Source organism: Notamacropus eugenii, chromosome 3, assembly GCF_028372415.1.
Source record: "Notamacropus eugenii isolate mMacEug1 chromosome 3, mMacEug1.pri_v2, whole genome shotgun sequence".
Lineage (NCBI taxonomy): Eukaryota > Metazoa > Chordata > Mammalia > Diprotodontia > Macropodidae > Notamacropus > Notamacropus eugenii.
Genome location: NC_092874.1, coordinates 163,400,265 through 163,427,991, shown reverse-complemented (window position 1 = coordinate 163,427,991; position 27,727 = coordinate 163,400,265). Strand labels below are relative to the sequence as shown.

At 35.9% G+C, this 27,727-nt stretch overlaps 1 protein-coding gene across 1 annotated transcript in view; it reads left to right on the top strand.

The window, feature by feature from the left end:
* The window catches only part of SEMA3D (semaphorin 3D), a 244,030-nt gene that overhangs the window by 76,484 nt on the left and 139,819 nt on the right, over positions 1 to 27,727 (top strand). Inside the window, exon 2 of the mRNA XM_072653228.1 lies at positions 20,013 to 20,202. Coding sequence (XP_072509329.1) covers positions 20,052 to 20,202 — 151 coding nt within the window. The 5' untranslated portion in view covers positions 20,013 to 20,051. The remainder of the gene's footprint in view (positions 1 to 20,012; positions 20,203 to 27,727) is intronic.

The window sequence follows — 27,727 nt, the reverse complement described above, 5'->3', positions numbered from 1 at the left end:
TTTCTGTAATTGGGCAGGAGACATAAACTGGAAGAAGAAAACAAAGGAGAAATTATCCAGATGCTAATCTTAACACCAAACACAAATCTATCCCATATTTTATAGTCTGTTGACTTTATGACTCCTCTGACCATCTTTTGGTCTTCATATTTGTTCTGTGACTATAAAATCAGCTTAGACAAATTCTCTGGATTTATGATTTACTTTTTCATTAAGAAAAGTAAGAGCCAAATACATTGGCAACAGTTGGTCAATATATAGTTGAGATTATAAGGGTGAGAGCTAATAGAAAAAAATACTAGTGGATACAGTACTAGTGGCTAAAGGCAACTAGATTCCTCAGTGGTTAGAACACTGAACCTGGAGTCAGGAAGACGAGTTTAAATATGTCTTCAGACACTTACTAGCTGGGTGACCCTTGGCAAGTCACTTAACCCCTCTTTGTCTTAATCCACTAGAGAAGGAAATTACAAACTGTTCCAGTATTTTTGCCAAGAAAACCCCATGGGCAGTACAGTCCATGGGGTTGCAAAGAGTCAGACATGGCAGAACAATCAGTAACAACAGCACTAGCAAATATTTAGGAAAGGATGTCGGATGGGCCAAATAAGAGCATCATTTCAAAAGATGCAATCATATAAATAATGGGCAAAATATATTTTAATAAAGAAGATGGGAAGGTTTTTAGAAAGCTGGGTTTTCTTGATAAGATGTTTTCCCTTTAATTGCCCAATTATCATCAGGTTACACAACACCTCATCCATTCAAACTCATACTCCTCATATACTAATTAGACCAATTGCATTTTTGAAAAATAAAAATGTGTTACATAGTTCTGGGAATTTATTCAGCCATTAAAAGAGTTCAAACTGAAAGGACTCTGAAGTCTTATATTTACTTATAGCACCTGTACAGGGCTGCACAATGAGATTCAGTATTGTTTTGTGTTCAGATATTTCTCTGTTGTTTACTGCTTCTGTGACTTTGGGAAAGTCACTTAACCATGATGGGCCTCTTTCCTAATCTATGGAGTAGATGACCTCCAGCTGGGTGTCTTTCAGCTAATCTTAAGATCCTAGTATTTCTGAATAAGAAGAGATATTTGGAAATATGGTTCTATACTTTAAGCCATGTAACACACAAGTGCCTCACAGGCACCTTTATAGTCATTCTTACAGTTTCTAAGCGTGTCTCAGAGTTGTTTTAAGTTTGTCTGGCCGTTTCTTTAACAAACAAAAATTTTTTAGAACTCTTTCAGGAATTATGGTGGTTCTTGAATTCTTTTTGCATTGATATGCTTTGAAGTTACATTTTAAGAAAAATGAAATGTTCATTATAATATTTTACTCTTAGAAATTTATATAAAATCTGTGTGTGCATGTGTGTGTGTGTGTGTGTACATACACATACCTTTGTATAATGAAGGTAGTACATTTCTGAGGAAACATAAGATCTTTGAATGTGTGGGAGCAGCAAACTCAAACTTTTGAAATGCTATAAATACTGCAATTTTGAGAACTGTGAGAAATAATGCTTGGCATGTTTACTGGTTCTGGAATGGTTTAAAGTGTGATTTAAAATAGAGAAAAAACACACGTCTTTTTCCCTCCCTAAAGTAGATTACATATCCATCTGATTCCACTAGGCTGTTTATTTAGTAGGTGTATCAATACTGCTTCACTTTTTTGAATCAACATATTACATCAGTTGTCAAATATCTGATGAGTTCCCACAATGTACACAGCATACTGAGTAACTTCTTTGCTTTGTTATTCAAGACTCGTGTCTTACATATATTACTTGGTGACAATCTAGTTCTCAAATTGATTTGCAGCTCCTTCACTAATGAAAGGTGATTTTCTGATGTTTGCAAAAATCATTTTTCCAAAGTTCAGCTGGTATAAAATATCTATTCATTAAAAGTTTTTTTTTTGTCTTAAAGTATATTCATTTATTGGGTGCATGAAAGGAAAGCAGTAAACAGGTCAAAGTAGGAATACTTACATAGAAGTATGGAAGGCTTTTAGGAGGCACCGTAATTAAGGTATGAGAGATCTTTTCTTTTAAATCCTGAAAACAAAGTATATATTGTGTATGAGAGACTGTGCCCCAAGTTTTTGGAAGAATGGGGAAAATAACCTAAAAATGAAAGAGGCAAATGGGAATGGTATTGAGTAAGGCTTCTGAGGAAAAGAAGAGACCAGAAAAGAATATAAATATTTTCTTCCTGAAATACTGGAGAGTTCCAGTCTGTTTTTTAACATGAAATAAATTATTGTTCTGTTCATACACATAGAGATATATAAACAATTGATGCATACAGAATCAAGGATAGACTACATCATTGCAGTATGATCCTTTGTCTTAAAATTGCTGATCTGCAACCTTTCCATAATGTTTACATTGTAAAAATGTTAACTGTTAAAATCCACCAGTTTACAGGAGTGGAGGTAAACAGGGACACAGCATATATTCCTTTTATTATTGTTATTTTGAATTCTAGATTCCTGTTTTTAAATATCAGTAAAAAGATTCCTTTCTTCATCTGTCTTTCTTTTAAGTGACAGTTTTATTGTAATATCAGTCAGTGGTGAAGAGCCAGTATTTGCAACATCTGTTCCCAAATCTTTCTTTGCCCCTTAAGTGTCCTAATTTTGTTAGACTTCTGACTATTCACTTCTAAATTTGTTAATATGACATGATATAATTTCAAGGTTTTTGTTTTTGTTTTGTTTTGCTTTTCTACCAGACCTGTGATAATTGGTGTAGGGAGCTCCTAATGAGGAATTTCCTCTACCAAAGCAGATGTGTACCTTCTCTGTAATTTTACAAGTGTTAAGGGGTTGCCTGGGACACTGAGAGATTAAGTGACTGACCCAGAATCAGTAGCCTGTGTGTGCCTGGTGCAGTGAGACTCTCATCCTGATGCTGAGGCTGGCTCTGTACAATATGTCATGCTGTTTCTTTCTTGTTTTTAGATATTTTAGGTTTTCTTTATATTACTTCTGAAAACCGTATCTAAGCCTTCAGTTTAGTCATTTTTTTTCTGGATTGTACAATTCACTTTTGTGAGAATTCTTATAATCATTTTTCCCCTTAAGATTTCTTCACGTTCTTGGATGCTGAATGATCCTGCCAACCCTTTTTCGGGACTTTTTATTTCAAGGATATCTCTTTCATTATGTGCATTTATGCATTTGTGTGCAGACATGTATATGTAGATAACATATAGCCACAGATACATATATATATATGTATATATACATATACATATATATATAGGCAAATATCAGAAAGTTGTCACTGCCTATATCTTTTATTTATATTTTGGAATTTAGAGTCAGAAATTATCTTAGACATCATCTAGTCCAGAAGTTTCCAGTTCCAGATAAATTATTTTGTCGAGGTCAAAGAGTCAGTAGCAGCATCAGGATCTGAACCCAGAACTTCTGACTCCCAAACAATGCTCTTGAAAATTCATCGTGCTGCTTTCCACTGCTGCTTTAAACCAAGGATGAGACTCAAAATAGCAAGCAGCCACCTAGGACATTTCTGTGGGAGAGAAAGAGAAAATTAAAAACAACATATATATATTTAATAATTCTATTTATTAATTGTTCATACAAGATTTGAATACCGGTTAGTTTTGAGCTAAGTCCAAGGGCAAGTGTCAGAATGAAGACTCAAAGCCTCCATTAGATAGTAACACACAGACAATGCAGTTTTCTAATGTGTGATTTTTCAAACTTCCCTAGAGGCCAAGATGTCTTATCCTGAAGCTGCTTTTAGAAGAAGAAGAAAAAATAGATTCAGTAATGTTACATTTCCTTCTTGCAATTGGAGAAAAAGAGACCGCTGTTATTATATATGTATAATATATACGTATATATAATATATATGCATGTATATATTATATATACGTATATATTATATATATATGATTCTACAACAGAGAACTTTACTTAAAAAAAATTTTTGTACAGATATTTCTAATGAGCTTTTGAAAGGTATACTTGAAATGTGATTCTGTGGACTTCATCTACCATGTCCTTTTGATGAATAAGTTTTTTTTTTAAATTGTACCTGGGATTTTACTGGTTAAGGGAACACCTATCAAGCAGGTGGACTTTTCTGCAGTTGATCTAGTTTCAGAAAGTTATGTGGGACACTGAAAGATCAAAACACTTGCCCAAGGTCACATAGCTTCATAAGCAGGTCTTGAGCCTAGTTCTTTCTAACTTTTCCAGCTCTCTAACCATTGCTCTCTACTTAGTCTTAAAGGAGAATTGCATTTTCAAATGGTCGTAAATTAATATATTTCACATTTATAGAATCATCCCTGGTGAAATGCTCAAAAATAATTGATTCTCATAAACTTTTTCTTTTATGTTATATAAATCTTGGATTAAAAGGTGGGTTGTCCATGTTGTAGATTATTTAACAAAATACTAATGCTAGGATAAAGTTCTACTGCTTGCCCTGCCAATGGGCATGTGCTTAATTAAAAGATAGCTTTTAAAAATGTTAGCTCACACAAAACACAATTGGCAATATAAATATATTGCAAGAGCAAAAAAATGAAATACTACAAAGTTCAGTAGAATTCTGTCTCCATAGAGAATGGTTGTTGGATTGTCCATAAACTTCACAGTAGCCTATCTGGCACTTGGAAAGAAGAATCACTATGTGAATTCATAGACTTGTTCATTTTTAGGTACTTGTTGCACATAGATAACCCCTGCAGGCTGGCTGTTTATCTGTCAATGAATTGAGCATGTACTTGTGGCCAAGTTCAGCCAAATTCAACCAAATAGCACAAAGAAGGAATCAACCTAATAACTAGGTTTCTATAAATTTTAAACTACGCTGTTTTAATGTTTTAGTTACTCTGTTTCCAATGCACTCTTTTGTTTATGGGGAGAAAATAGGAGTTTTATAAATATAGGACACATTTTTATTTAAACTGCTTTGAAATCAGTGGAAATTTAGATTTCCTTAAGGTGTTTCATAAGACATTTTAAAAGGAAACCCAATAATGTTAATATATTTAACGTATCTTTCCGATATTTTAAAGAGTTTCAAGGTTATATGGGGTTCATTTGATATTGTATGTATTGTCATTTGAACATTATCTGCAGCCTTGGAAAATTTAAATGACTGTGAAGTTGAAGGTCACATGCCTTTCCCCCTCCATGATTTTCCTTGGGTTCAGAAGTTCATTGGGAAACAGATGAAAGTAGATTTACCCGGATTTTATTGTTATTGTTTATCTACAATTGTGTGAATAGAATTTACTTGTGGTGACTTTATAGCATATGTCAGAAAGTCTAGCATTTTAGCTCATTCCTGTATCTACTCCATTGCAGTCATTTTAAGCTCGAGACTACATGTTAAACCAAGACACACAACTGATTTATTTGGTGTCATTTGTGTCCTGTGAATAAATTCATTCAGCTGCCAGTTTCTTGATGTCACTATCATTTTGTAAGTGGTTACGTCAGCTATGCCTTGCTTTCATGAGTACTTCTTGCTAACCTTTTGATTCTTGAAATATTGTTTTAAACTTTATGTAATTTTAATTAAAATACTTTGCTTTAATTTTCAAAAAAAAGAACAAAACCCGCATAGTCATTGCTGTGGGAATGCTAACAGATATTGATTTTGAAGTTATATTGGAGCTATATTAATGAGAACCAGTGACTTCACTGCACAAATAAATTTCAATTAGCATTTTTGAGTAAGAATTTTATTGTCAAAGATTCATATTTGACCAAATTCAAATTAAATTCCTGTCTTTATGATTTTTTTTAAGTTTCTGAAGTTTATCTGATACATGCATTGTTATTCTTATTGATTTCTTTAATGCTGCCCATGACCAAAATAACCATATATTCAAATAATCTTTTGGAAATTTGCTCAGATATTAATTTAACTAAAGAAGATATAGTCTAACTATTAAGACATGTAGCCATGATCTGTTCTAAAATAATCTTGTTAGGAATAGACAGAGATTTTTTTTATAGTCACCTTTCTATGATCCAAAGATAGCCTATTCATCTGCAAAGCATGCCTTCTTCTGCTACTTAAGCTAATTATCAAATATTTATTATTTGCTAAGTACAAGGCATTGTTCCAGGCAGTGGAAATCAAATCCCTTTCAACTCTAAGTCTTTGATCCTAAAATGGTAAAGCATTTTGCAAACTTTAAGGTGCTGTACAAATGGTAGCTGTTATTATTATTACAAAACAAACAGCCCTTGTTCTGAAAATGCTTACATTCTAACAAACAAATCTTGGTTTGCTCTGATTGGCTTGCTTTCAATCAATTGGGACTCAGAAGAAAATACTTTTTTAAAGTATTTTCTTCAGCATTTTTTGGGGTCTCCTTTATCAAGCAATTGATGTGTTTTTCATGATTTTCTCATATCACTCTCATTTCTCTTCCCAATTTTTCCTCTACTTTCCTTACTTGATTTTCAAAATCCTTTTTGAACTCTTCCATGGCCTGAGACCAGTTCATATTTTTCTTGGAGACTTTGGGTGGAAGAGCTTTGGGTTTGTTGTCTTTTGTTTGCAGGCTTTGGTCTTCCTTCTTACCAAAGTAAGATTCTATAGTCTGATGCTTTTCTGGTTTTTGCTCATTTCCCCAGGCATTTACTTGACTTTTGAGCTCTTTGTTAAGGTAGTTCGGTGCTTCCAGTGGTGGTTGGGAGGTGTACTGTCAGCTGCTTGATTTCCCCCTACAATCTGTGGATCTAGAGCTCCAGCAACAATGGCTGCAACTGCCCCTGCTGCTGCTGTGGCTGCTGTAGGTTCCTTTGCCCCCTCCCCCCTCAGCTGCTCTAGGGCTGGGACCAGACCACTCCACTCTCCTGTACTGGTGCCACAGGCTTTTCTCACTGACCTTCTAATTTATCCTCAGCATTTTGGGGTCCTGAAGTCTGGAAAATGCCACAGGTGTGAGAGATTCAGTCTCCCCAAGGGCTGCTCAGGTCCCTGCAGTGCCCTCACCCTGTCCCCTGCATGGCACGATAGACACTTCTAGGAGAGCTTCCAGGCTATCTTGGGCTGGAGATTTGCTTCACTCTATCATTCTGTGGGGTTAGCTGCTTCAGAATTTGTTTAGAATCATTTTTTTTTACGGGTATTTGACTGAGCTTGGGGTCAGAACTCTAGAAAGTGTGTGCTGTTACTCTGCCATCTTGGCTCCCAAGAAAATACTTTTTAAAGGAAAACTCTTACCTCCCTAGCCATGCTTTAAGTGGTGGATTCCATATTTCTGAAAATGTTGATCCTTTTATTTTTGTTCATTTTAGTTCCTGTATGGAGCAGGGAATAAAGGGGTAGTGATCAGAAGATCATCATCTATTGAGCATTTATGGAGGAGCATGGACAAGAAGGACGTAGGATGAATAGGTTACTAGACACAACAGTGGAGGGCTTGCCACATGTATGAACTTACAGAGGGAACCAATTATAAAAGTGACTATCACCAAAGTGTTTGGTTCCACCCTTTTGATCAACACAGTGGAAATTATTTCTTTTGCATGACAGCTCTTCAAATATTTCAAGACACCTTTTATACCTGTCTTTAGCTTACTCTTTTCTTATCCAGACCCCTACGCCAACAGTATCTTAAACGACTTTTTTTTTGTATAAAATGATTTTCAGATCCTTCAAAATATTTTATTTGCCATTCTCTGGATTTTCATTGTGTGGTACCAAGGCTGATAGGTTTAACATTCCAGATTTGTCCTTACCAAGGCAGAATATAGTGAAATGACTAATTTCCAAGATTCGAATACTTCAGGGTAATTTTGACAAGACATTTATGATTAATATAATGCTCATTCTATCTTAGACACTGGCTAGCTGAACAAATCATTTAACTCTGCTTGCCTCAGTTTTCTCATTCATAAAATGAGCTGGAGAAGGAAACAACAAACCTCTCAGTATCTTTACCAAAGTGGGTTACTAAGAGTTGGACATGACTGAAGTGACTGGACGACAACAACAACAACAACAAAATCTTGAAGGAAATATTACAATAATAACTGATATTAATTTTAAACTTTTTAAAGTTTTAATTTTAAACTTTTTAAAGTTTTCCTCTGCATTTATCATCTAAATTTGAAAGGCTTAGATACTTGTTAGGTACATTTGGGGAGTTTAAGTGACTTGTCTATTGCCCCATACCATGCAAGTACCTGAGGTGGTATTCCAGTTCATACTTTCCAGGTGATGAATATAGGTCTAAGTCAACTGTGTCACATTACCTCTTGATCATTTGAGTACGGGTCAAATGGTGTCCAAGATCCTTCCTCACTCTGAATTTGAATGAATGAGTGAATCAAAGCATTTATGAAGTACTTACAATGTGACAGGAATTGCTTAGGTTCTGGGGCTATAATTATGGAAATGAAACAGCCTCTACCTTCAAGTTGCTTATATTCCAATAAGGAAAGTAATGCCTGTAGGGGAATGGAGGCCAAGGAAGAGAGTTTTGTTCTAGGGAATCTCCAAGACAGTCAGCAGAGCCATAAGTCATCCTTTAGTCTCTTTTCAGAAACATTGTTAGTACTGATTTGATCACTGTTCTAGGATCTTTGGAGATGGCCTCCTGGCTGATGGTTTTGACAGGACAGAGGACAAGATACTTGGGTGGATGGCTGACTAGCTGCGATGAGAAGCATGGTGTGGAATGGGCTAACCATAGTGGGTTAAGTTAATGTACATTCACTTTACTCTTCAAGCAAAACCACACAGGCCTGACGTTAGGAGTTATAAAATTGATTGAATTAATTCCCTCAGGCAGGTGAGGAGAGGCTTGGTGTCAGGAGGTCCTTTCAGTTAGATTTTATTCCAGGGTGGAATGAGTGGGGGTCCAATGATGTTCAATGTGGCTCAGTGATTTTGTGAAAATAATTTTCAAAGGGGAGGGGGAATCTGGAAAGTGGGGAGAAATAATAACTTAGTAGAGTAGCTGGGAGTTAGGTAACCTTGCTTCTAGACCTGTCTCTACCACTAAGTATGTGACCTTCAAGTATGGTCACAAAGCATTTTTGGGGGGCTGAGTGTTGCTTCAATTTCTTCATCTGAGGAGAGTTGGACTTGATTTCTATGGTTGCTTCCAGCTCTGAAATCCTATGACAAGCTCATAACAGGAGAACAAAAAGCCCTAGCTCTTCTATTTGCATGACTCACCATATTTGTAAATCTTATTATGGACTGTTAAATTCTTATTTTTTAACCTTATGAAATGTATACTACAGTCTCAGATATCAGGCATTTTGTTTTTGTGTTGTTCCATGTCAGCCAAATGACAGAAGATTTGATGGTTATATGTGTTGTCCTCCAGCTTTCTGAAAGATGAAAGTACTTTATTTTTCTTTTCTTTTCCCATTTGCCAATTATTGTTTTTATGGCCTTTTTTTTTTGTATTAGCATTTCTCATATGACTGATGCATGATCATTAGTTGGCCATGGTTCTATGGCTTGTTTGTGGAAAAATATCCTGTTCCCTAATACTTTAAGGACTGTCTCTATATTGCTGTTGATGCATTGAGCAAGAGCAGCTAACTTAACGTGTCAGCCCCAATTAGTCCAGACACTTGGTCAATTTAACCTACTGGGTAAGGACGGAGGGGGAGACTCTTGAAGTCTCCTGAGGTTGAGTGAATTCTTTTAACTGATTGGAGTACAAAGGAATACAGGCATATTTAAAATGAATCATCTACTGACCAAAACATCTTCTAGACCAGAATTTTCTTATTCTGGTTTGGCCTTCCAGAGGGGTAGAATAGTCTCAGATCTCCTTAATTAGAACAGAGAAATTCATTAATCACTAGATTATTTTTTCCACATATCAGTTTTTTCAACCTAATTATATATATTCATGTAGTTTATTAATAGTATTGTATACCCATTAGAGCTGAAAATGTAATATTGGCAGGTAAATTACCATCTATTTCATATTTTTTTAAACTTGTTTTCCATGGGGAAAAAACGCACATGGTCTCTTCAAGTGTGAGAGTATGCATTTAGATCTCTGATTTAGTGAAACAGTGTGTAAAAGCCTCTCATAATCAGAAAATTCCCTATTGGCTCTACATCTGAAGATCCCCTAGAGTGCTGTTTTTTCCAGTGAACATCTGGAATGAATTACATTTGGCTAATTGGCTCCAGGACTAACTTGTTACAGACAGTAGCATGTAGTATAACCTATGCAATTCACTAAATCCACCCACTTTTAGTTAAATCACACCTACTTTCCTATATAATTCCTCCCAGATGCTAGAGGCACACACCCTCTATAGAAGATGGCAACATATCAATAGATTAATGGAGAAGTTCCTGGCAAGTCATCTCATCCATAAATTATCTCAAATTAAAAGATCCACACTTGGACTCCAAGGATTGAATTAATCCCTTGGAAGGAAAATCAAAGAATTCTGAGCAAAGAAGACTATAGAATGGCTGTTTTATGGAGGCAAAATAGATTTTTTAAAAAAGGTTTCTGGCAATTAAGATTTCCCGTTTGACCATGTTTCAGCCTGTGTGGGCACTTATCAGGCATGTCATCCTGGTAAAGTAAGCAGTTCTTTCATTTTAACATATTTAGCGATATTAATGAGTTGGGTTACACTAAACAGTATGACTACTGTTCATTGAGTACCAAGACATTAATCTTCCTAACTTATGATGATGGAGGCACAGGGCATGTCTTAGGAATTAATGACCAGTTAGGAGGAGGAGATAGCCCAATGCACAACCAAGGGCCATTAACCTCAGTGAGCCATTAATTACCAGGAAATGTCCAGTTCTAAGGTTATTTTTGCTAATAAAATGAACACATGGAATTTTCTTTTTTGCTTTTGCTTTTATGTGTGTGTACACAGATGAATATTGTATAACATGGAATGAGCAGCATGAGATATATAGAATATCTGCTGCTACCAATTTTTAGAAATTTTGATGTTCTCTTAACATAGTGATACAGTCATCATGGGAGGAAATGAGATGAATCTCTATACACTGATGAATGTGGGCATGACCAATGGAATAAAATTTTGGATGACAACATAATCTTAATCAATTTCTTTTATATTTATGGTCATAGCCAACCCTAGACAAAATTATGAGGCAGGCATAGTTTAAATTGTGAGGCAGGCACATTTCCTTTGCTTCTCTTCTATTCACCTCCATCAACCATCCATCCCCATTTTGCCTTTTATGTCTCCCTAGAGACCTCTGCTCCTCAGAGAATTTCCCTGTGTTCTGAATTTCTTTCTCTCTCCTCTTATCATTCTTCACACTCCTTATTGTCAAAATCACTGTCTTGCTTCTGGTTAACTTGAAAAGGATCTTGTAAAGCTAATTTCTACTAAGATGTCAATAGTAGCAATAATTTAATGTGAACCTTCCCAAGAGTGTTTAGATTTTGACCAAATCTTTCTAGAAACAGGAAATCCAAATGATTTGATTTCTCATGATAGGAATCTTAGATATTGAAGAAAAGGGATTGAGGAAGGATTTAGGGGCATGGGAGGACTGCAAATTTCTATAAGCTTTCAAATCATACCACTGAAGTAGAACTTGTTCACTCTACTGATGAGTGAGACTAGTCCTGATTATCACAAGTTGAGTAAATGTCAGTTATAGACTATAGTCCTTCAAGTTATCTTGTATGATAATCGTTATAAATGAATTGACACTGCTCTGTCACAAAAGAGATCTTTCAGAATCTCTTATCATTTAATCATTAGGATTAATTAATTGATCAGTAATTGCTAGGCATCTGTTTGTCCTTAAGGAATATTAACACTTTTGCTAAATGAAAATGAGATTATTTGGTGTGATAGGGAGTCCTGGATTTCTACATATACTTGAAGGAATGATAAAAGAAGCCTACTGAAATGTCCAGTAAAATTACTTTGAAGGAAGTAGGATGTAGGCTTCTTGGGGACAGGACTGTTTCATTATTTTTTTTTTAAATTCCCAGAGACTAACATTTAATAAAATGTTTGCTGGATTAAGTTGAGTCAAATTGAATGTTGTTGTTGTTTGCATTAACATATAGATTCAAATTAATTGAATCACCATTTGATTAACTTTCAGAATGATGGTAGCTGAGAACTAAACAGACACAGATTATACTACCAAAGGCATGCATCTTATTTGAAGGAAATATTAAATTTCTTAAATGTGAGATTAAAAAAAAACCATAGTACTAGTGCCCTATTTTTTTCACTTGTGGAAAAAAAGTAAGCCTTTGACATTAAAATGAAAAGTAATGGGAAATATGATATTCTCTTTCTGTCTGTCTCTCTCTGTATGTAGATATGTACACAAACATATATATGTACACATCTGTATACACATAGACACATGTATTGGTATGCAATTATATAATTTGTCCATTAGTCAAATATCCCTTAAATAGATGCTTATTGTGTGCTAGGATATGAGCCCTTTGAGGACAGGGACAATTTTACCTTTTTGTCCTTGTCCTAGCACCTAGCACTTAATAAATGTCTATTAACTGGTTCAAAAAAATTAACCTAATAATTGTCATACACAAAAAACAGGTTGAAATGATTATAAATGTAATATTGCCATGACTTTAAGAAAAAGTCTCCAAGTAAAAAGATATAATACAAGCAAGATATTTTGTGTTTAATTCACAGACACATTCTCTTTAAGAACTTATTCAAACTCACTTGATTTGAATTTACAGACTTATATTGATTCACATATACCATAGGGCTCAATTGTTGGTGGTGGCGGTAGTCCTTCATTCTTGAAGAGGACCAGTGACGTCATGAGGGTGATATCTTGACTTGCACGTTATTTGAATATGAGTAGGGCAGAGCTGAACAAAGTTATCAGCCTCCCTCTCTCTTCCAGTCATTGAGATCCAGTGGCAAGACAGAAGTCAAGAGAACTGGCAATGGCCTACGGGGCAGTGGGGGTGACCTTGGCATTTCTAAGTGAGGTTTTTCCCAGGACTCTGTCTGAGGTCACACCCATTCAATGACTAAGGGTTGAGTAAGAGATGAAAGCTCAATTATTAAAATAATAAAGACCTGGGAAGATCTGGGTTCAAGTCCTATGTCTAACATATACTGTGCATGATCCAGGGCAAGACATTTAACCCCTCAGTGTTGGGGAAGATCTGGGTTAACTGGCATAAACTGCTATATGGTCATGAATTAACTTCTTAACACTTAACTTCTCCAAGGCTATAAGGTTCAGGGCTGATCTGCTTTAGTAGAGAGAGTTTTCTCACTGCTAAGTAGTGCAGTGGATAGAGGGCCTAGCCTGGAGTGAGAAAGATCTGAATTCAAATCTAGCCCCAGGCTACTAACTTTGTGACCCAGAGTAAATTACTTAACCTCTGTTTACCTCAGTTTTCTTATCTGTAAATGGGGAATAATAATACCTTTCTCCCAGGGTTGTGAAGATCAAATGACTTAATAACTGTAACGTCCTTAACATGTGCCTGTTCCATAGTAAGTACTTAGCAAATGTTGGTTATCATTATTATCAGTAATTCTCTGAACTAGTGAAATCATTGGTGCAGTCCTCCCTACTACTCTCTCTAAACTTTGATAGAATAGATAGATGAATAGAGAGATCATTCTAAGATAGGATCCTCTCAGTTCCTTGCTGTTCATAACTTTTTTTTCCGCTTAAATACTATATGTTGCTTCATGAACAGATGTGCTAAGTTTTCTAGTGTGGTTCAACTAATACCAACCACGTCTATGAACAATGTTTGTCTATATTCCAGTAATCTCTTGGCTGTGCTGTAGTTTACCACACTCCAGGGCAACATCAGGGATTTAGAACACTCCACTGTATTTGGGATTGGGTTTTGCACAAGGCTGCCTTTCTTCTGGGAGGTCACCAACTTGGCTAATCTTAGACTTCTCAAAGACTGCCAGGTCTGCTTAGCTCTGCTTCACCTCCTCAACACTTTCTCACCCTACCCCATGGAGGTTTTGAGGAGAGGGTTATGCAAGAGGGGTTAGAATTGATCTTGGATCCTCTGGAAAAGCTTGGAAATTCAGGACCAATTTACCTTCCCATATGTTTTCTGGCCTAGGAAGCAAGCAGGCTAAGGAAGGACTCCAGAAGAATGATACCTATCTCAAGAGTATTAAATTCACAGAGTATTAAATTCAGGGTCTGTATGGTCATTATCCCTGAAGCATTTTGTCAACCCATGTGTTTGCTTCCCTTGAGCATTCATTCTTGATGGGTCTTTAAAAATTAATATGGATGCTATATATTTTCATTTTTGCTTCATAAATCATTTAAGAATCACTGCTGGAATGTACTCTTGATTAATAATGAACAAACATGTTCAAAGAAAGTGCTAAATATATTTGTGCAAGATTTATAGATGAATATTAAAGTCATTTCCAGGCCATGGCAAGCTGTAACTATTACCCTGTTCCCAGAATTTTTATTAGTGGGATGAGGTTCACACTTCTTTAGCCACCAAGAGCTTTTAGAAACCAGCTAGCTGGAACTGAAGAAAGTGATTGTTGTTTAAAAACAAATTAGGATGTGAATTAGGATGTGAAGACACTCCTCCTCCCTTATCAGCACAGCAACAAGACCAAGTCGATCCTCTTCTCCCCATCCACATCCTCATCTTCCTATGAAGCTATTAGTTTCCTATTCAAATTTGTTCTTTATATTCATTTTTCTCTAAATTTGTTTTAATTTTTTACTTAAATACAAAATAAGAAAATAAAAAATAATGCCTTGTACATAGCAAACCATAAGAGAACATTCAGTATAAAACAATAAATTTGCATTTCAAGAAAATCTATATAATAAACACTTTACCTTGTTTTCAAAGCTGCCCAGCTTTTTTTTCCTTCCTTATTGGTTTTCTTTGTTCTTTGTTGTCTACTTTTCACTTTATTTTTCCCCTCCCCCCACCACTCAAAGGAGGCTACAATTAAACATGAATAGACACACACACAAACACACACACATAGATATCTATAATCATATACATACATACACATATATGTAAGACTGTAATATGCTTATTTCCTCCTATCATCTGTTTCTCTAAAGATGGATAAACCTTCATAACTCCAAGTCTTTCCATGTTTTTTCTCATTCAACCAGGTCATAATTTCCTACCACACAACTATATTCCAACCCAATCTGAGAGTTTGTCTGAGAGAAAATTTGCCCCAATTTTCTGCATTCCTTTTGTTCTTGACTACATAGATTTTAAACAGGAAGTTTTTAATTTAAAATAATTGAAATTGTCCTTTTTATCCTTCAACAGTACTCTCACCTTTTAATGGAGTTTAAGGTCTGACACTGCCGAATCTTTCTTTATATCTTCTCCTCCACCCCCCAGTTTTCTTTGAAGTTCCCGATCTTTTGTTCTTCCAATGAATTTTATTATTTTTTTTATTCTAACAGTAATTTTTTTAGCAATTTAATTGGGATGACATAGAATAAATAGATTAGCTATGTCAAGTTGTCATTATAAAGATTATTTTGACTTTACTTACCCAGGACAAATAACTTCAATTATTTAGACCTGAGTTTATTTGTATAAAAAGTATTTTATGTTTATGTGCATATAGTTCCTGTGCCTGTTCTGGCAGGTATATGTTCAGGTATTTTATACTGTCTAGATATTTTAAATGGTTTAAAACAATACTGAATAACATTGCTGACACATAGTGTAGTTTCTCTGTTTTTTACTATTGATTAAATCTGTTTTAACCCCGCTTTTTTACATACCAAACTCTACTCCTTCCCTTTATTTTATCTTTGTGTATATCTCATTTTTATGTTTCCTGAAAGCAACATATTATTGAATTCAAATTTTTAATCTGCATTTTAAAATGTATTTGCATTTTATGGGTTAATTTGTCCTATTCATGTTCTAAGTTACTAAGTAATGACTTGTTGTGTATTTTTCTCCTAAATATTTTTCATAACTATCTTTCTCACCCTGTTTACCTTATCCCTCCTCACTCCTCTAATTTACTTCTACTTACTACCTTGCCTTCCAGTTCCTTAACCCACCCCTCTGAGTCCCTCCCTTTTCTCTCCTTCCACTTTCTCTTTAATTTTAATCTATAAACCCTTCTGAACATTCTATTTTCTTACCCTCATTTCTTTATAAATTTAGAGGACTTTTATACCCTTCTAAATATTTGCTGTTCTTTCTTTAACCCAGAACTGATTTGAGTAGAGTTCCAGTATCACCAGCCCTCCTCCGCGTTCTGATTCCTCTATATCAATTCTTCCTTTCCTTTCTCACTTGTATGAGATAATTACTCATTTTACTTTTTCCTACACAATTTTGCTTTTTAAGATCACATCACATTCTACTGTTCATATGCCAATCTTTCTTTCAAACTGCCCAATTACTAATGACAGTTTTAGGCATATGGTTTACATTGCCACGTACAAAAAGTGAACAATTTGTCTTTTTTAAATCCCTTGTAAATGGTCCGTGATGTTTACTTATATTTCTCCTGTAACTTATATATCAAATTTTCTATTAAGTTCTGATCTTTTTTTGACAAAATCTTTAAGTCTATCAATTCATCAAATATCCTTTTTTCATTCAGAATTATATTTAACTTTGCTACGCATAGTATTTTTGGCTGCAACTCCAGTTCTTTTTCCTTTGATATATAGTGTCCTAAGACCTGCAGTCTTTTAGTGCAACAGCTGCTAGGTCTTGTGTAATTCTACTTGTCATTCCATGGTATTTTTGTTTTGTTTTGTTATTGTGGTGGTTGTTGTTGCTTATAATATTTTTTTTTTCCTTAACCTAGAGATTTCCGAATTTGGCTGTGATATTCCTGTAGATTTTCATCCTGGGATCTCTTTCAGGTGGTGATTGGTAGATTTTTTCTATTTCTACTTTTATCTCTCATTCTAAAATTTCAGGGCAGTTTTCTTTTATTATTTCTTGTATTATTGTATCAAGATTCCTTTTTTGATCATAGCTTTCAGAGACTGCATTTATTTTTATGCTTTTCTCTTCTTGATCTGTTCTCCAAATCAGCTTTTCTTATGAGATATTTTACATTCCCTTCTATTTTCTTCATTTTTTTTTAAATTGTGTTTTGTTATTTCTTGGTCTTTTAAAACATAATTGGCTTCCCTTTGTCCAATTCTAGTTTTTAAGGTGTTGTTTTCTTCCTCAAGATTCTGGATCTTCTTTTACAGTTAAGTGACTTTCTTTTCATAATCTTCTAGGTTTTGTTGAATTGTTCTTTTTTTCCTCTCAATCTCTTTTATTTGATTTTTCAAGTCTTTTTTGAGTTCTTTTATGAATTTTTTTTTTTTGGCAGGGCAGGTGAACATTTGATTTTATTGGCTTTTTTCTTTAGCTTCAGTATCTTCCTCTGAAGATGAACCCTGGTCTACTCTATTTCCATAGTAACCTTTATATTCATTTAATTTCACCTTATAAATATTTTCAGGGGGTACACTCTGTGGTTTTCCCAGTCCTTCCTGCCTTTTCCTTCCCCATCCAGGGAGATGAATTGATGCAATCAGTGCAAAAAAAGGTGATCTGAACTGTCAGCATAGTCAGAGGGCTGTGCTGTGAATCAATTTATGCAATAACATTTACCTAGATGTGGAACTAGAAGGGACTTTAGAACCCATGTGGTAGAGCTCCCTTATTTTACAGACCAGGAAATTGACAGTAAATTTCCTAAGGTCACACACATATAGTGGATCTGAAAGAAAGGATTGTCACCTCAGTATTGTGAGGAGTACCAGGATGAGAGGGCATACCTGTTTTCTTTTCCTGACCTCATCAGTAATTTATGTGACAATGAGACACCTTGTTAGTTTCCCCATTTGTATGAGGGCACAAAAAAAATCTTACCATAATATGTGTTTTTTAAGTTTAAAGCAGTAGACAATAATTTTCCATATTTGAAGTAGGAAGGGAACTTAAGAGCTGTCTTGTTCAAATCCCCGATTTAAAAGTTTTTGTAGATGAGGAAACTTAATAGTTTCTTAAAAAGTTGAAAGAATTTGTCTAAGATCACATAGACAGTAAGTACCTGAGAAAGGATCTGAACATAGATATCCTTTGAGTACCCAATCTAGTGCTCTTTTCACTGCATCAAATGTCTTAAGATGAATTTTGAAGACCAACTAAACTCCTTTAGATTAATTACAAGATAGATCTGTCCCTGAATTCTGCTCTATAATGACTACTATTACCAGAGTCCAAAAAACACCCCTTCCTCCAGAAATGAAAATTAAACAAAACTGATCTTCTCTTCTTGCTTTTTTCCACTTTCAGTTTTTCCTCTTACATAAACACTCTTTTATGGCAATAATGCTAACTTTTTAGACATCTAGGTGGTGTAGTGGTTAAAACTCTGGGCCAGCAATCAAGAAGACCTGGATTCAAATCCAGCCTTGGACACCATTACTATTACTAACAGCTGACATTTGTATAACACTTACTATGTGCTAAGCATTTCATAATATTTTTTCTCATTTGATTCTCCCAACAACCCTGGGAAGTAGATGCTATTTCCCCACCATTTTACAGATAAGGAAACAGAGACAGAGTAACTGTAATGGTAATTTAAAATAGAGAGATCTTTCATATTCATGAATAGGTGCAGGTGGCCTGCCTGGTCACATGGAAGCCTGAGTCACAGGAGTCTGAGTCACCTGGAGCCTGTGGTGGGAGGAGTTTGCTGAATGGGTGGAAGAGAAAGGGTGGAGCAGGAAGAGGTGGGGCTAGAGCAGAGCTGAGAGGAAGTGAGTGAGAGAGCAGTCAGAAATGCAGGATGCAGGCAGGCAGCAGCTGGCTGAGAGTGAAAGAAGGGCATTTTGTTTAAAGGGACCTGTCTGTGATTAGTTTAATGGAGCTGAGCAGGGAGAAGGCCTGGGGATGGTGTGTTCTCTGCATTGTTTCTGTGTCCAGATTTTTGTTACTATGAAGGATTTGGCTTTATGGTGTCTGATTAAATCTTTTGGTTCTGTCTTCCATGTGGAGAATCTATTGTATTTCACAGTTCAGAATGTGACTGCAGTAGGGGCTGTGAATATCACATGGGCACTACACTGGCCCAGGGTCACACAGCTAGTAAGTGCCTTTTGCCAAATCTGAACTCAGGTCTTCCTTACTCAGTACCAAGTGCCAAGCTCCAGTCTGCCTTAGTTTCCTTATGCATAAAATAGAGGTACTTAGAGTACCCAGACCTTCTGGGATTGTTGCAAGGATCAATTGAGATAATAATTGCAAAATTCATTACAAACTTTAATGTACCCTATAAATACTAACTAGTTAGCGTTGTAATTGCCTAAAATAATTCACAGTAAAGCCCACAAGTAACTTCAGATATTATGCTCCCAGGTTCATGTGCATTTTTGTTGTTGTTCAATCATTCAGTCATGTCTTGCTCTTTGTGGCCTCATTTGGCGTTTTCTTGGCAAAAATACTGGAGTGGTTTGCCATTCCCTTCTCCAGTTTATTTTACAGATGAGGCAAACAGGGATAAATGACTTGTATATGTGTGACATATGCACAGCTAGTAAGTCCAGTTTTGAACTCGGGAAGAAGAATCATCATGATTCTAAGTCCATGGCTCTTTCCACTGTGTCAACTGACTGCCTTATATCCATTTTGGAAAAGTACAAATAGGCAGAGTATTGCTGACATAACCCAAAGAAGTCAGTCTCAAACACAATCACCTATTTCATCCATGCATAAAGTCAGTTCTGGGCTTTGTGTCATTTTCTCTTTCAAAGATCTTATACAGATGAAATGAGGCAATATATGAGTAAACACCTTGGAAAAAATGCTTATCTAAATATATTTTAATCACATTGAAATCTGGAAAAATGACTTATTCTTTATCTTTGGACCAATCATGATAACTTCACCTTATTTTCTTTGAAAATAGTTACATTAGACTCATTGCTGTGCCTAGATCAAACAAAACAATTGTGTTCTATTTTTTCTTTCTTCTCAGATTAAATTAGTATTGTCCAAGAGGCGAAACTTTTTAGCCATGAATGCCAAAAAGGATCAAAGAGAAAAGTGTGGAAGCCAAGATTTACACCCCCTGCATGCCTTTGTGATGCTAAGTATAATTGTGGTGTTACTTCCAGTCATTGGAACCTCCAAGCAAAATATTCCAAGACTCAAACTCTCATACAAAGGTAAATTTCTAAATGTGTTTTTCCTAGTATGTGATTGTGTTATGATTTCAGAGGTATAATTTTTTGATAATATTGAATGTTTCCTTACAGTTTTAAAACTATATGGAATAGATATCCAAATATTATTTTTATGGGGAAAATGAAATAATGTTTTTGTATATGATTTGTGGTCCATTACTTGTACTGATCATACATACTGATTAACAAATCTAAGAAGCTTGATATTCTGCCAAGTTTAATATTTTTTTTTAAATCCTAGACAGTAGAACAATTCATTGGATCATAGATTCAGACCTCGAGAGTTCTTTATAGATCATTTGGTGAAATCTCTTCATTTTAAAGATAAGGAATTTGGGCCAAAAGAAGCTGAGTAAAAATTTCATCTAGTAAAAGATATGGAGAGACCCAGAGTTAGCATTTGTATTCAAGACCTCTGACACCTCTGATTCAACATTCAGCATTCATTTCACTCTAACCTCTGGCCTCTTAACTACTGACAATCAGCTTATGCCTAGTCAGAAATATGAAATTGTTTTTCATTTTAAAGGAATAGCAAACATATCTCAACATTACAGTGTTCAGAAGAACAGGGAGAGAATATGCCTTTTAAAAGCTAACCTGGAAACCTGAAAAATAAAATAAAATAAAAACTATTTGAGGAATGCAATTGGTTAAATACATTTAGACTTTCCAATGACAAATCAGTTGCTGGAGTTCATTTGCTAATAAGTACCTTGCCTATCCACAATTAGCAACTTTGTGCTCCCTTGCCACCCAACTGCCTGCTGCCATTATATGCGACCAGCCTTTTGTGAGGATACATGTACACACACACACACACACATGCATACATGCACACTTACATAACAAACAGATACACATAAATATACATCCAAGATCCATATTTCTAGGTATGAGTTTGTTAGGTAACATGTATATTGGTAATTTTCAGGTGCTCAGGTACTTTCAGTGACATTTTGTTTCCAACTATAATCAATCCACAGTTACATCAGTCCAGGGTTGTTAAGTACTTTTGATGTCCCAGGCACTGTTCTGAGTACTAGAAATACAAAGATAGAAAGAAGTAATAGTGTCTGACCTCAAGTAGCTTACTTTTTTTAGAGGAGACAATATACGCATATGTATTTATACACAAGATGAATAGGAGTAGTTTTTGGTTGAAAAGCAGTAATAATTGGAGAAAGGCTGAGAGTCAAGAAAAATGTCATATAGAACATAGAATTTAGCCTGAGTTTAAGAGGAAAACAGAACCCAAGAGACAGAGGGTGAGGAGAGAGCATTCCAGCCATAAGGTACAACCAGCTCAAAGGCAAGGAGACGAAGATGAAATATGTTTGAATCAGGAAGAGCAAGAAAGCCACTGTGGAGGGACTGTGGAGTTTGGGGAGGTAAGTAATATGTAAGAAAGCAGGAAGAGCCAAGGTTGGAAAGGGTGCCAAATGTTAGACAGAGGAATTCATAGGTGACTTCACATTAAAGAGTGACTGAATTAAGGGACAGAGTTAGTTAATGGGGAATTACCAGCAATTTAAAAAGCTTTAGTTATCTGTAGGGGATGCTGGGATATTTCCATGGTGTGACCTAAAAAAGGTTTACAGAAATAATTAGACTCTAAAGGAAGAAAAATACTTTCTGATTGAAAAGCAGAGAAAGAAACACCAGGGAAAAAAATGGAGCAGCTTAGAAGTTGTAAGAGGTAAATTGTAAATTATAAGATGAAATGAGATTGGAGAAAATAAGTTTACTGCACCATATGCATGCCATGAAAATGGGAATGCTTTTAAATTCCCAAATTAGAATTTAATTCCCCCAAAGGCACAACATGCTGTCTTTAAAAAAAAAAAAACAAAACAAACATTATAAAGGTTATACCAAGGAAAGTAGACAGAATTCCCTCCCTGGTAGCTCTAGATTTAGCTTTTTACATGGGATAGTGATTTGGAGAAGGGGAATAATGAAAAGGAGATACTGTAAGAATATGGGAAATTGATAGGTACAAAGTAGTGCTTGGAAGGCCAGATAGCTATCATAAATAATAACCTAGATAAAAAGTATTAAAGTTTCTCTTGAAGCCTGTGTTTTTTGTCATTATATTGCAATATCCAGCTTATGAATATTTTTTTTAAAAGGTGGGATATGTAATGGCCTGGACAGGGCAGTGGACCCAGAGTCAGGATTACCTGGGGTCACATCTTTTCCTCAGATACTTATAAGCAGAGTGTCCCTGGGCAAGTCTCTTAACCTCTTTGTGTCTCTGTTTCCTTATCTGCAAAACGAAGTGGTGTGAGATTTACTGGCAGCTAAGGTACCTTCCTACTCTTATATCTGTGACTCAATGATCCTACGTAGGCAGAGAGTGGATTGCAAATTGGGAGTAAAAATTGTGGTCAAATGGATTGAGTTGATAGAGAGTGGTGGTGTTATCCAGAGAGTGAAGATAGCAAGACTGTGAGTCCATATGAGGATTTGTGGCTATTTCTGAATGTGCCCTGGAGGGTAAGGCTTAGTGTGTGGGATCAGTGAGATCATCAGTACTGGCGTTAAGCTGAGAATAGCAAACTCTGCTGATACTTTAAGCCCCTGAATTTTAGTATGCTCTGGAGGCTCAGTGTTCTCCCACCATAAAGACTTATGGAGCAAGGTATTGAGAGTGCCAAAGGGATGCAAGTGAAGGTACAAGCAGACCCAGAGTTTGGACAGTGACTGAGAGTAGTAAGCATGTGTGAATAGATTTATAATGATGTGGTATAGGAGAAAAGAGTGGATTAGAAATCAGGTCGATTGAGTTCTAATCCTAGCTCTATCTGCAGCAGTATGATGGTAAGATTGTGGATCAGTTATTTAAGTCACTTGGTCCTTCCAAGCCTCAAATAAAGAGGCAGTGTGGGATGGTAGAGTGGACACTGGCTAGGTTGGGTATCACCTTGTCATCTGGCCCTCAAAAAACAAAGGCACCAGAATCTTGATACATTTTCTAGGCTCTTTATTTCTCAGCTAAATTCTTTTGGTAAGTCAGTCATCTAGCCTATAGTAACCATCTAGAATATGCCAAGTACTGTGCTAAGTGCTGGAGTAGGAATTAACCTGAAAGCGGTGTGGTAGCATGGAAGATGATTGTACATTCCATTCCTACAGGTAAGCTAAGAACTATCATCACTCTAACCTGGTTTTCCCTCTAATTCATATGACAGTTCTGACAAATGAATTATAGTCGCTTGATTTATCTTTAGATGCAAAGCCTAATATTTTAGAAGGGATCAACAGGTTAACAGCATCATAAACTTGGTAGAATGCCAATGAACATTTTCTACCCAAATGAAGAATTAATGTTGTTTTGTTTTTTTCAGCATCTGGTGTTGTATGGGCATAAACTCAACTTCCTTTCCCTAAACCCTATGTATGATTCATTCATTCTTTGGCACTGACGAAGCCCGGCAATATGCAGAGGCAATAACTGCCTTGATATGGGAAGTGTCAGTAGAGACAGCAACATCCAACAGCTGCAAGATCATTTTGAGGTGTTTTCTTAGAAACTCAGCAGAAGTTCAATAGTTGTTATAGCTCAAGAATGTTCTCTGAGAAGAACTTAGCTTTGAAGCTCAGAGTACACATGAACTTAGTTAGTGACATTGTCATACAAAGAGATTGTTTTTCCTGTTGCCTGGTTGGTGCTCTCACATTTATGCATGCTAAATCTGTTACTTGTTGGAAAAAATTATCCATGTACAAGGTCAAATCTTATTATGTGCTGTATTTTGTGTCATATATTTATCAAATATATTGTATCCTAGAGGGTAGGCTCCCCATAATGACATCAACAGTTTACACAGAAGTTGAACTAAGAGTAACCTTAGACAGTTGACCTCCATCAACCTCCTAACAGTGTAAACATCTTATATCTCACAATAGCTTTCTTTTAAAAAATCACAAAAGGACCTCACTTGGATGGGAGAATTTTGTACATAGGGCATGTTGATGCCTAGAATGTTATTTGAGTAAATCCCTGAAGATGAGAAGAAACACACCAGAAAAGGAAAAGTTTGGAACAAATTCAATGGAAGAAAGAAAAACAAATATGCCCAAATGTGTAAAAGCTACTTCCTTTAATATGAGATGTGGGTAGTCTTCCCTCCTGGTTTTCTTCTTCCCTTTCTAATTATCTCCCCTTTACTGCCTTCCTTTGTGTTTTAAGAAAATTCCCCTCTAAAAAAAAATACAACTTAATACATACTTTGGCAGCTAGGTGGCACAGTGGATAGGAAGTCAGGAAGACTCCACTTCCTGTGTTCAAATCTGGCCCCAGACACCTACTATCTGTGTGATCCTGAGCAAGTCACTTAATCCTGTTTACCTCAATTTCATTTTCTGTAAAATAAACTGGAGAAGCAAATGGTAAACCCCTCCAGGGTCTTTGCCAAGAAAACCCCAAAGAGTTGGGCACAACTGATGGGCACAACTGAAAAACACCTAAACAACAACAAGAATACATAATTAGGAATCATTTTATTTAAAGCTATGATGTAGTAGAAAACAAACCAATCAGTACATGTTGGGGCATGAAACAAAGATCTCAGATTATCTCATACTATATTGGGAAGTAATGGGTGATGAATCAGTATTCCAAGAGAATGTGAATAAATATCATGTTCTTGGTTTTATGCTCATTTGAAAACTATAACTTCACAACTTCCTCTGGAGAACTCAAGACAAATTTCACCCAGAAGGCAATGGGGAAGTTTACAGTAGATGTAAGTAGGCTACAATATATAGCACATGAGGAAAAGCTGGAAAGCACATTGTCAAGAAATTGTATGATAGAAAGAGAAAATGGTCTGGTCTTGCGGCAAGAATGAGATGAAAAGTAGAAGGCCAGTATGTTCCATTAGTTTTGTTGCAATGCCAAGATAAAGTGAGAAGGACTCCCAGTGGATTGGATGAAACTGTTATGGCCAACTTTGGTGAAAAGTTTAATAACAGTTAACACAAGAGGGGCAGTCATGGATTGTTTACAGTCTCCATTGTTGGAGGAAACTTCCAAATCAATGAGATCATGGCTTCCTTTGAGTGTAACCTTGCAGTTTGGCAAGGTGCTTCTTTGTGCCATTATCCTCGTGAATCATCAGATCACCTATGAATTAAGTTCAAACCCAAAAATTGTCCCAAGTGTTACATGGAATGATTTAAGTGGATATGATTGCTCTATAATTCCAAAAGGAAAGAAAGAATAAGACTGCTGTGAAAGAAAAAGGTCCCAAAACTCCCAAAGTATTGTAGACCCTATAAAAGAAGCCAAAATTGATTAAGTAAACAAACAAATAAATAAATATATCTTTAAGTTCTGTAAAGTTAACTCATGTGGATTACATACTTAAGTCAAAAGGTTATTTGACTTAAGCAATTTCAAATCAGTGTGGGAAATTTTTAGATTAGAGGATAGTAAGTGTGAATGAGTTAGTGTTTTGGTCTTTTACTGAATAACATTTTCACCATACTATTTTCCTTTATTCTTCTTATTGAAAAATTCCATAAAATTATAACTATGCATTATTATTATCATTATCATTATTATTATATACTTCCATAAAAGTGGATAGAGAGTAGACCTATGTTTTTGTTGGTTTAGGGAACACATTGGTGAGGAAACTCCCTCATCAGTATCTTCTTTGCCACTCATAGTTGTAGGGAGTTGCCTATTGTACTGAATGGTTCAGTGACTTGTACAGGGTCACCCAGCTAGTATATCTTAGAGGAATACAGATCTTGCTAGCTCCAAGGCTGCCTCTTTATAAAGAAGATTCCCACCAAATTAACCTCTCTGATGTTTATGATGAAGTATTATGACCAACAAGAACAGTAACCCTCTGTACTCTGTGTAAGGCAGGTAAGTGATAAAGGCTGGATTATTCTTTTTTTTTTTAATTTAACTTTTAACATTTATTTTCACAAAATTTTGGGTTACAAATTTTCTCCCCTTTTATCCCCTCCCCAACCAACCCCAAGCATTCTAATTGCCCCTGTGACCAATCTGCTCTCTCTTCTATCCTCCCTCTCTGCCCTTGTCTCCGTCTTCTCTTTTGTCCTGTAGGGCCAGATAGCTTTCTTTACCCCTTAACCTGTATTTCTTATTTCCTAGTGGTAAGAACATTACAGTTGATCCTAACACTTTGAGTTCCAACTTCTTTAGCTCCCTCCCTCTCCACCCCTTCCCTTTGGAAGACAAGCAATTCAATATAGGCCAAATCTGCGTAGTTTTGCAAATGATTTCCATACTAGTTGTGTTGTATAGGACTAACTATATTTCCCTCCATCCTATCCTGTCTCCCATTACTTCTATTCTCTTATGATCCTTTCCCTCCCCATGAGTGTCGACCTCGGATTGCATTCTCCTCCCCATGCCCTCCCCTCTATCCTCCCCCCCACCCTGCTTGTGCCCTTGTCCCCCACTCTCCTGTATTGTGAGATAGGTTTTCCTATCAAAATGAGTGTGTATTTTATTCTTTCCTTTAGTGGAATGTGATGAGAGTAGACCTCATGTTTTTCTCTCACCTCCCCTCTTTATCCCTCTGCTAATAAGTCTTTTGCTTGCCTCTTTTATGAGAGATAATTTGCCCCATTCAATTTTTCCCTTTCTCCTCCCAATATTTCTCTCTCACTGCTTGATTTCATTTTTTTTTTAAGATATGATCCCATCCTCTTCAATTCACTCTGTGCACTCTGTCTCTATGTATGTGTGTGTGTGTGTGTGCATGTGTGTGTGTGTACTCCCACCCAGTACCCAGATACTGAAATGTTTCAAGAGTTACAAATATTGTCTTTCCATGTAGGAATGTAAACAGTTCAACTTTAGTAAGTACCTTATGACTTCTCTTTGCTGTTCACCTTTTCATGGTTCTCTTCATTCTTGTGTTTGAAAGTCAAATTTTCTTTTCAGCTCTGGTCTTTTCATCAAGAAAATTTGAAAATCCTCTATTTCATTGAAAGACCATTTTTTCTCCTGAAGTATTATACTCAGTTTTGCTGGGTAGGTGATTCTTGGTTTTAGTCCTAGTTCCTTTGACTTCTGGAATATCCTATTCCATTCCCTTCGATCCCTTAATGTAGAAGCTGCTAGATCTTGTGTTATCCTGATTGTATTTCCACAATACTTGAATTCTTTCTTTCTAGCTGCTTGCAATATTTTCTCTTTCACCTGGGAATTCTGGAATTTGGCCACAATGTTCCTAGGAGTTTCTCTTTTTGGATCTCTTTCAAGCGGTGTTCTGTGGATTCCTTGAATATTTATTTTGCCCTCTGGTTCTAGAATCTCAGGGCAGTTTTCCTTGATTATTTCATGGAAGATGATGTCTAGGCTCTTCTTTTGATCATGGTTTTCAGGTAGTCCCAGAATTTTTACATTGTCTCTCCTGAATCTATTTTCCAGGTCAGTTGTTTTTCCAATAAGATATTTCACATTATCTTCCATTTTTCCAATCTTCTCGCTATGTTCTGTGATATCTGTCTTTCT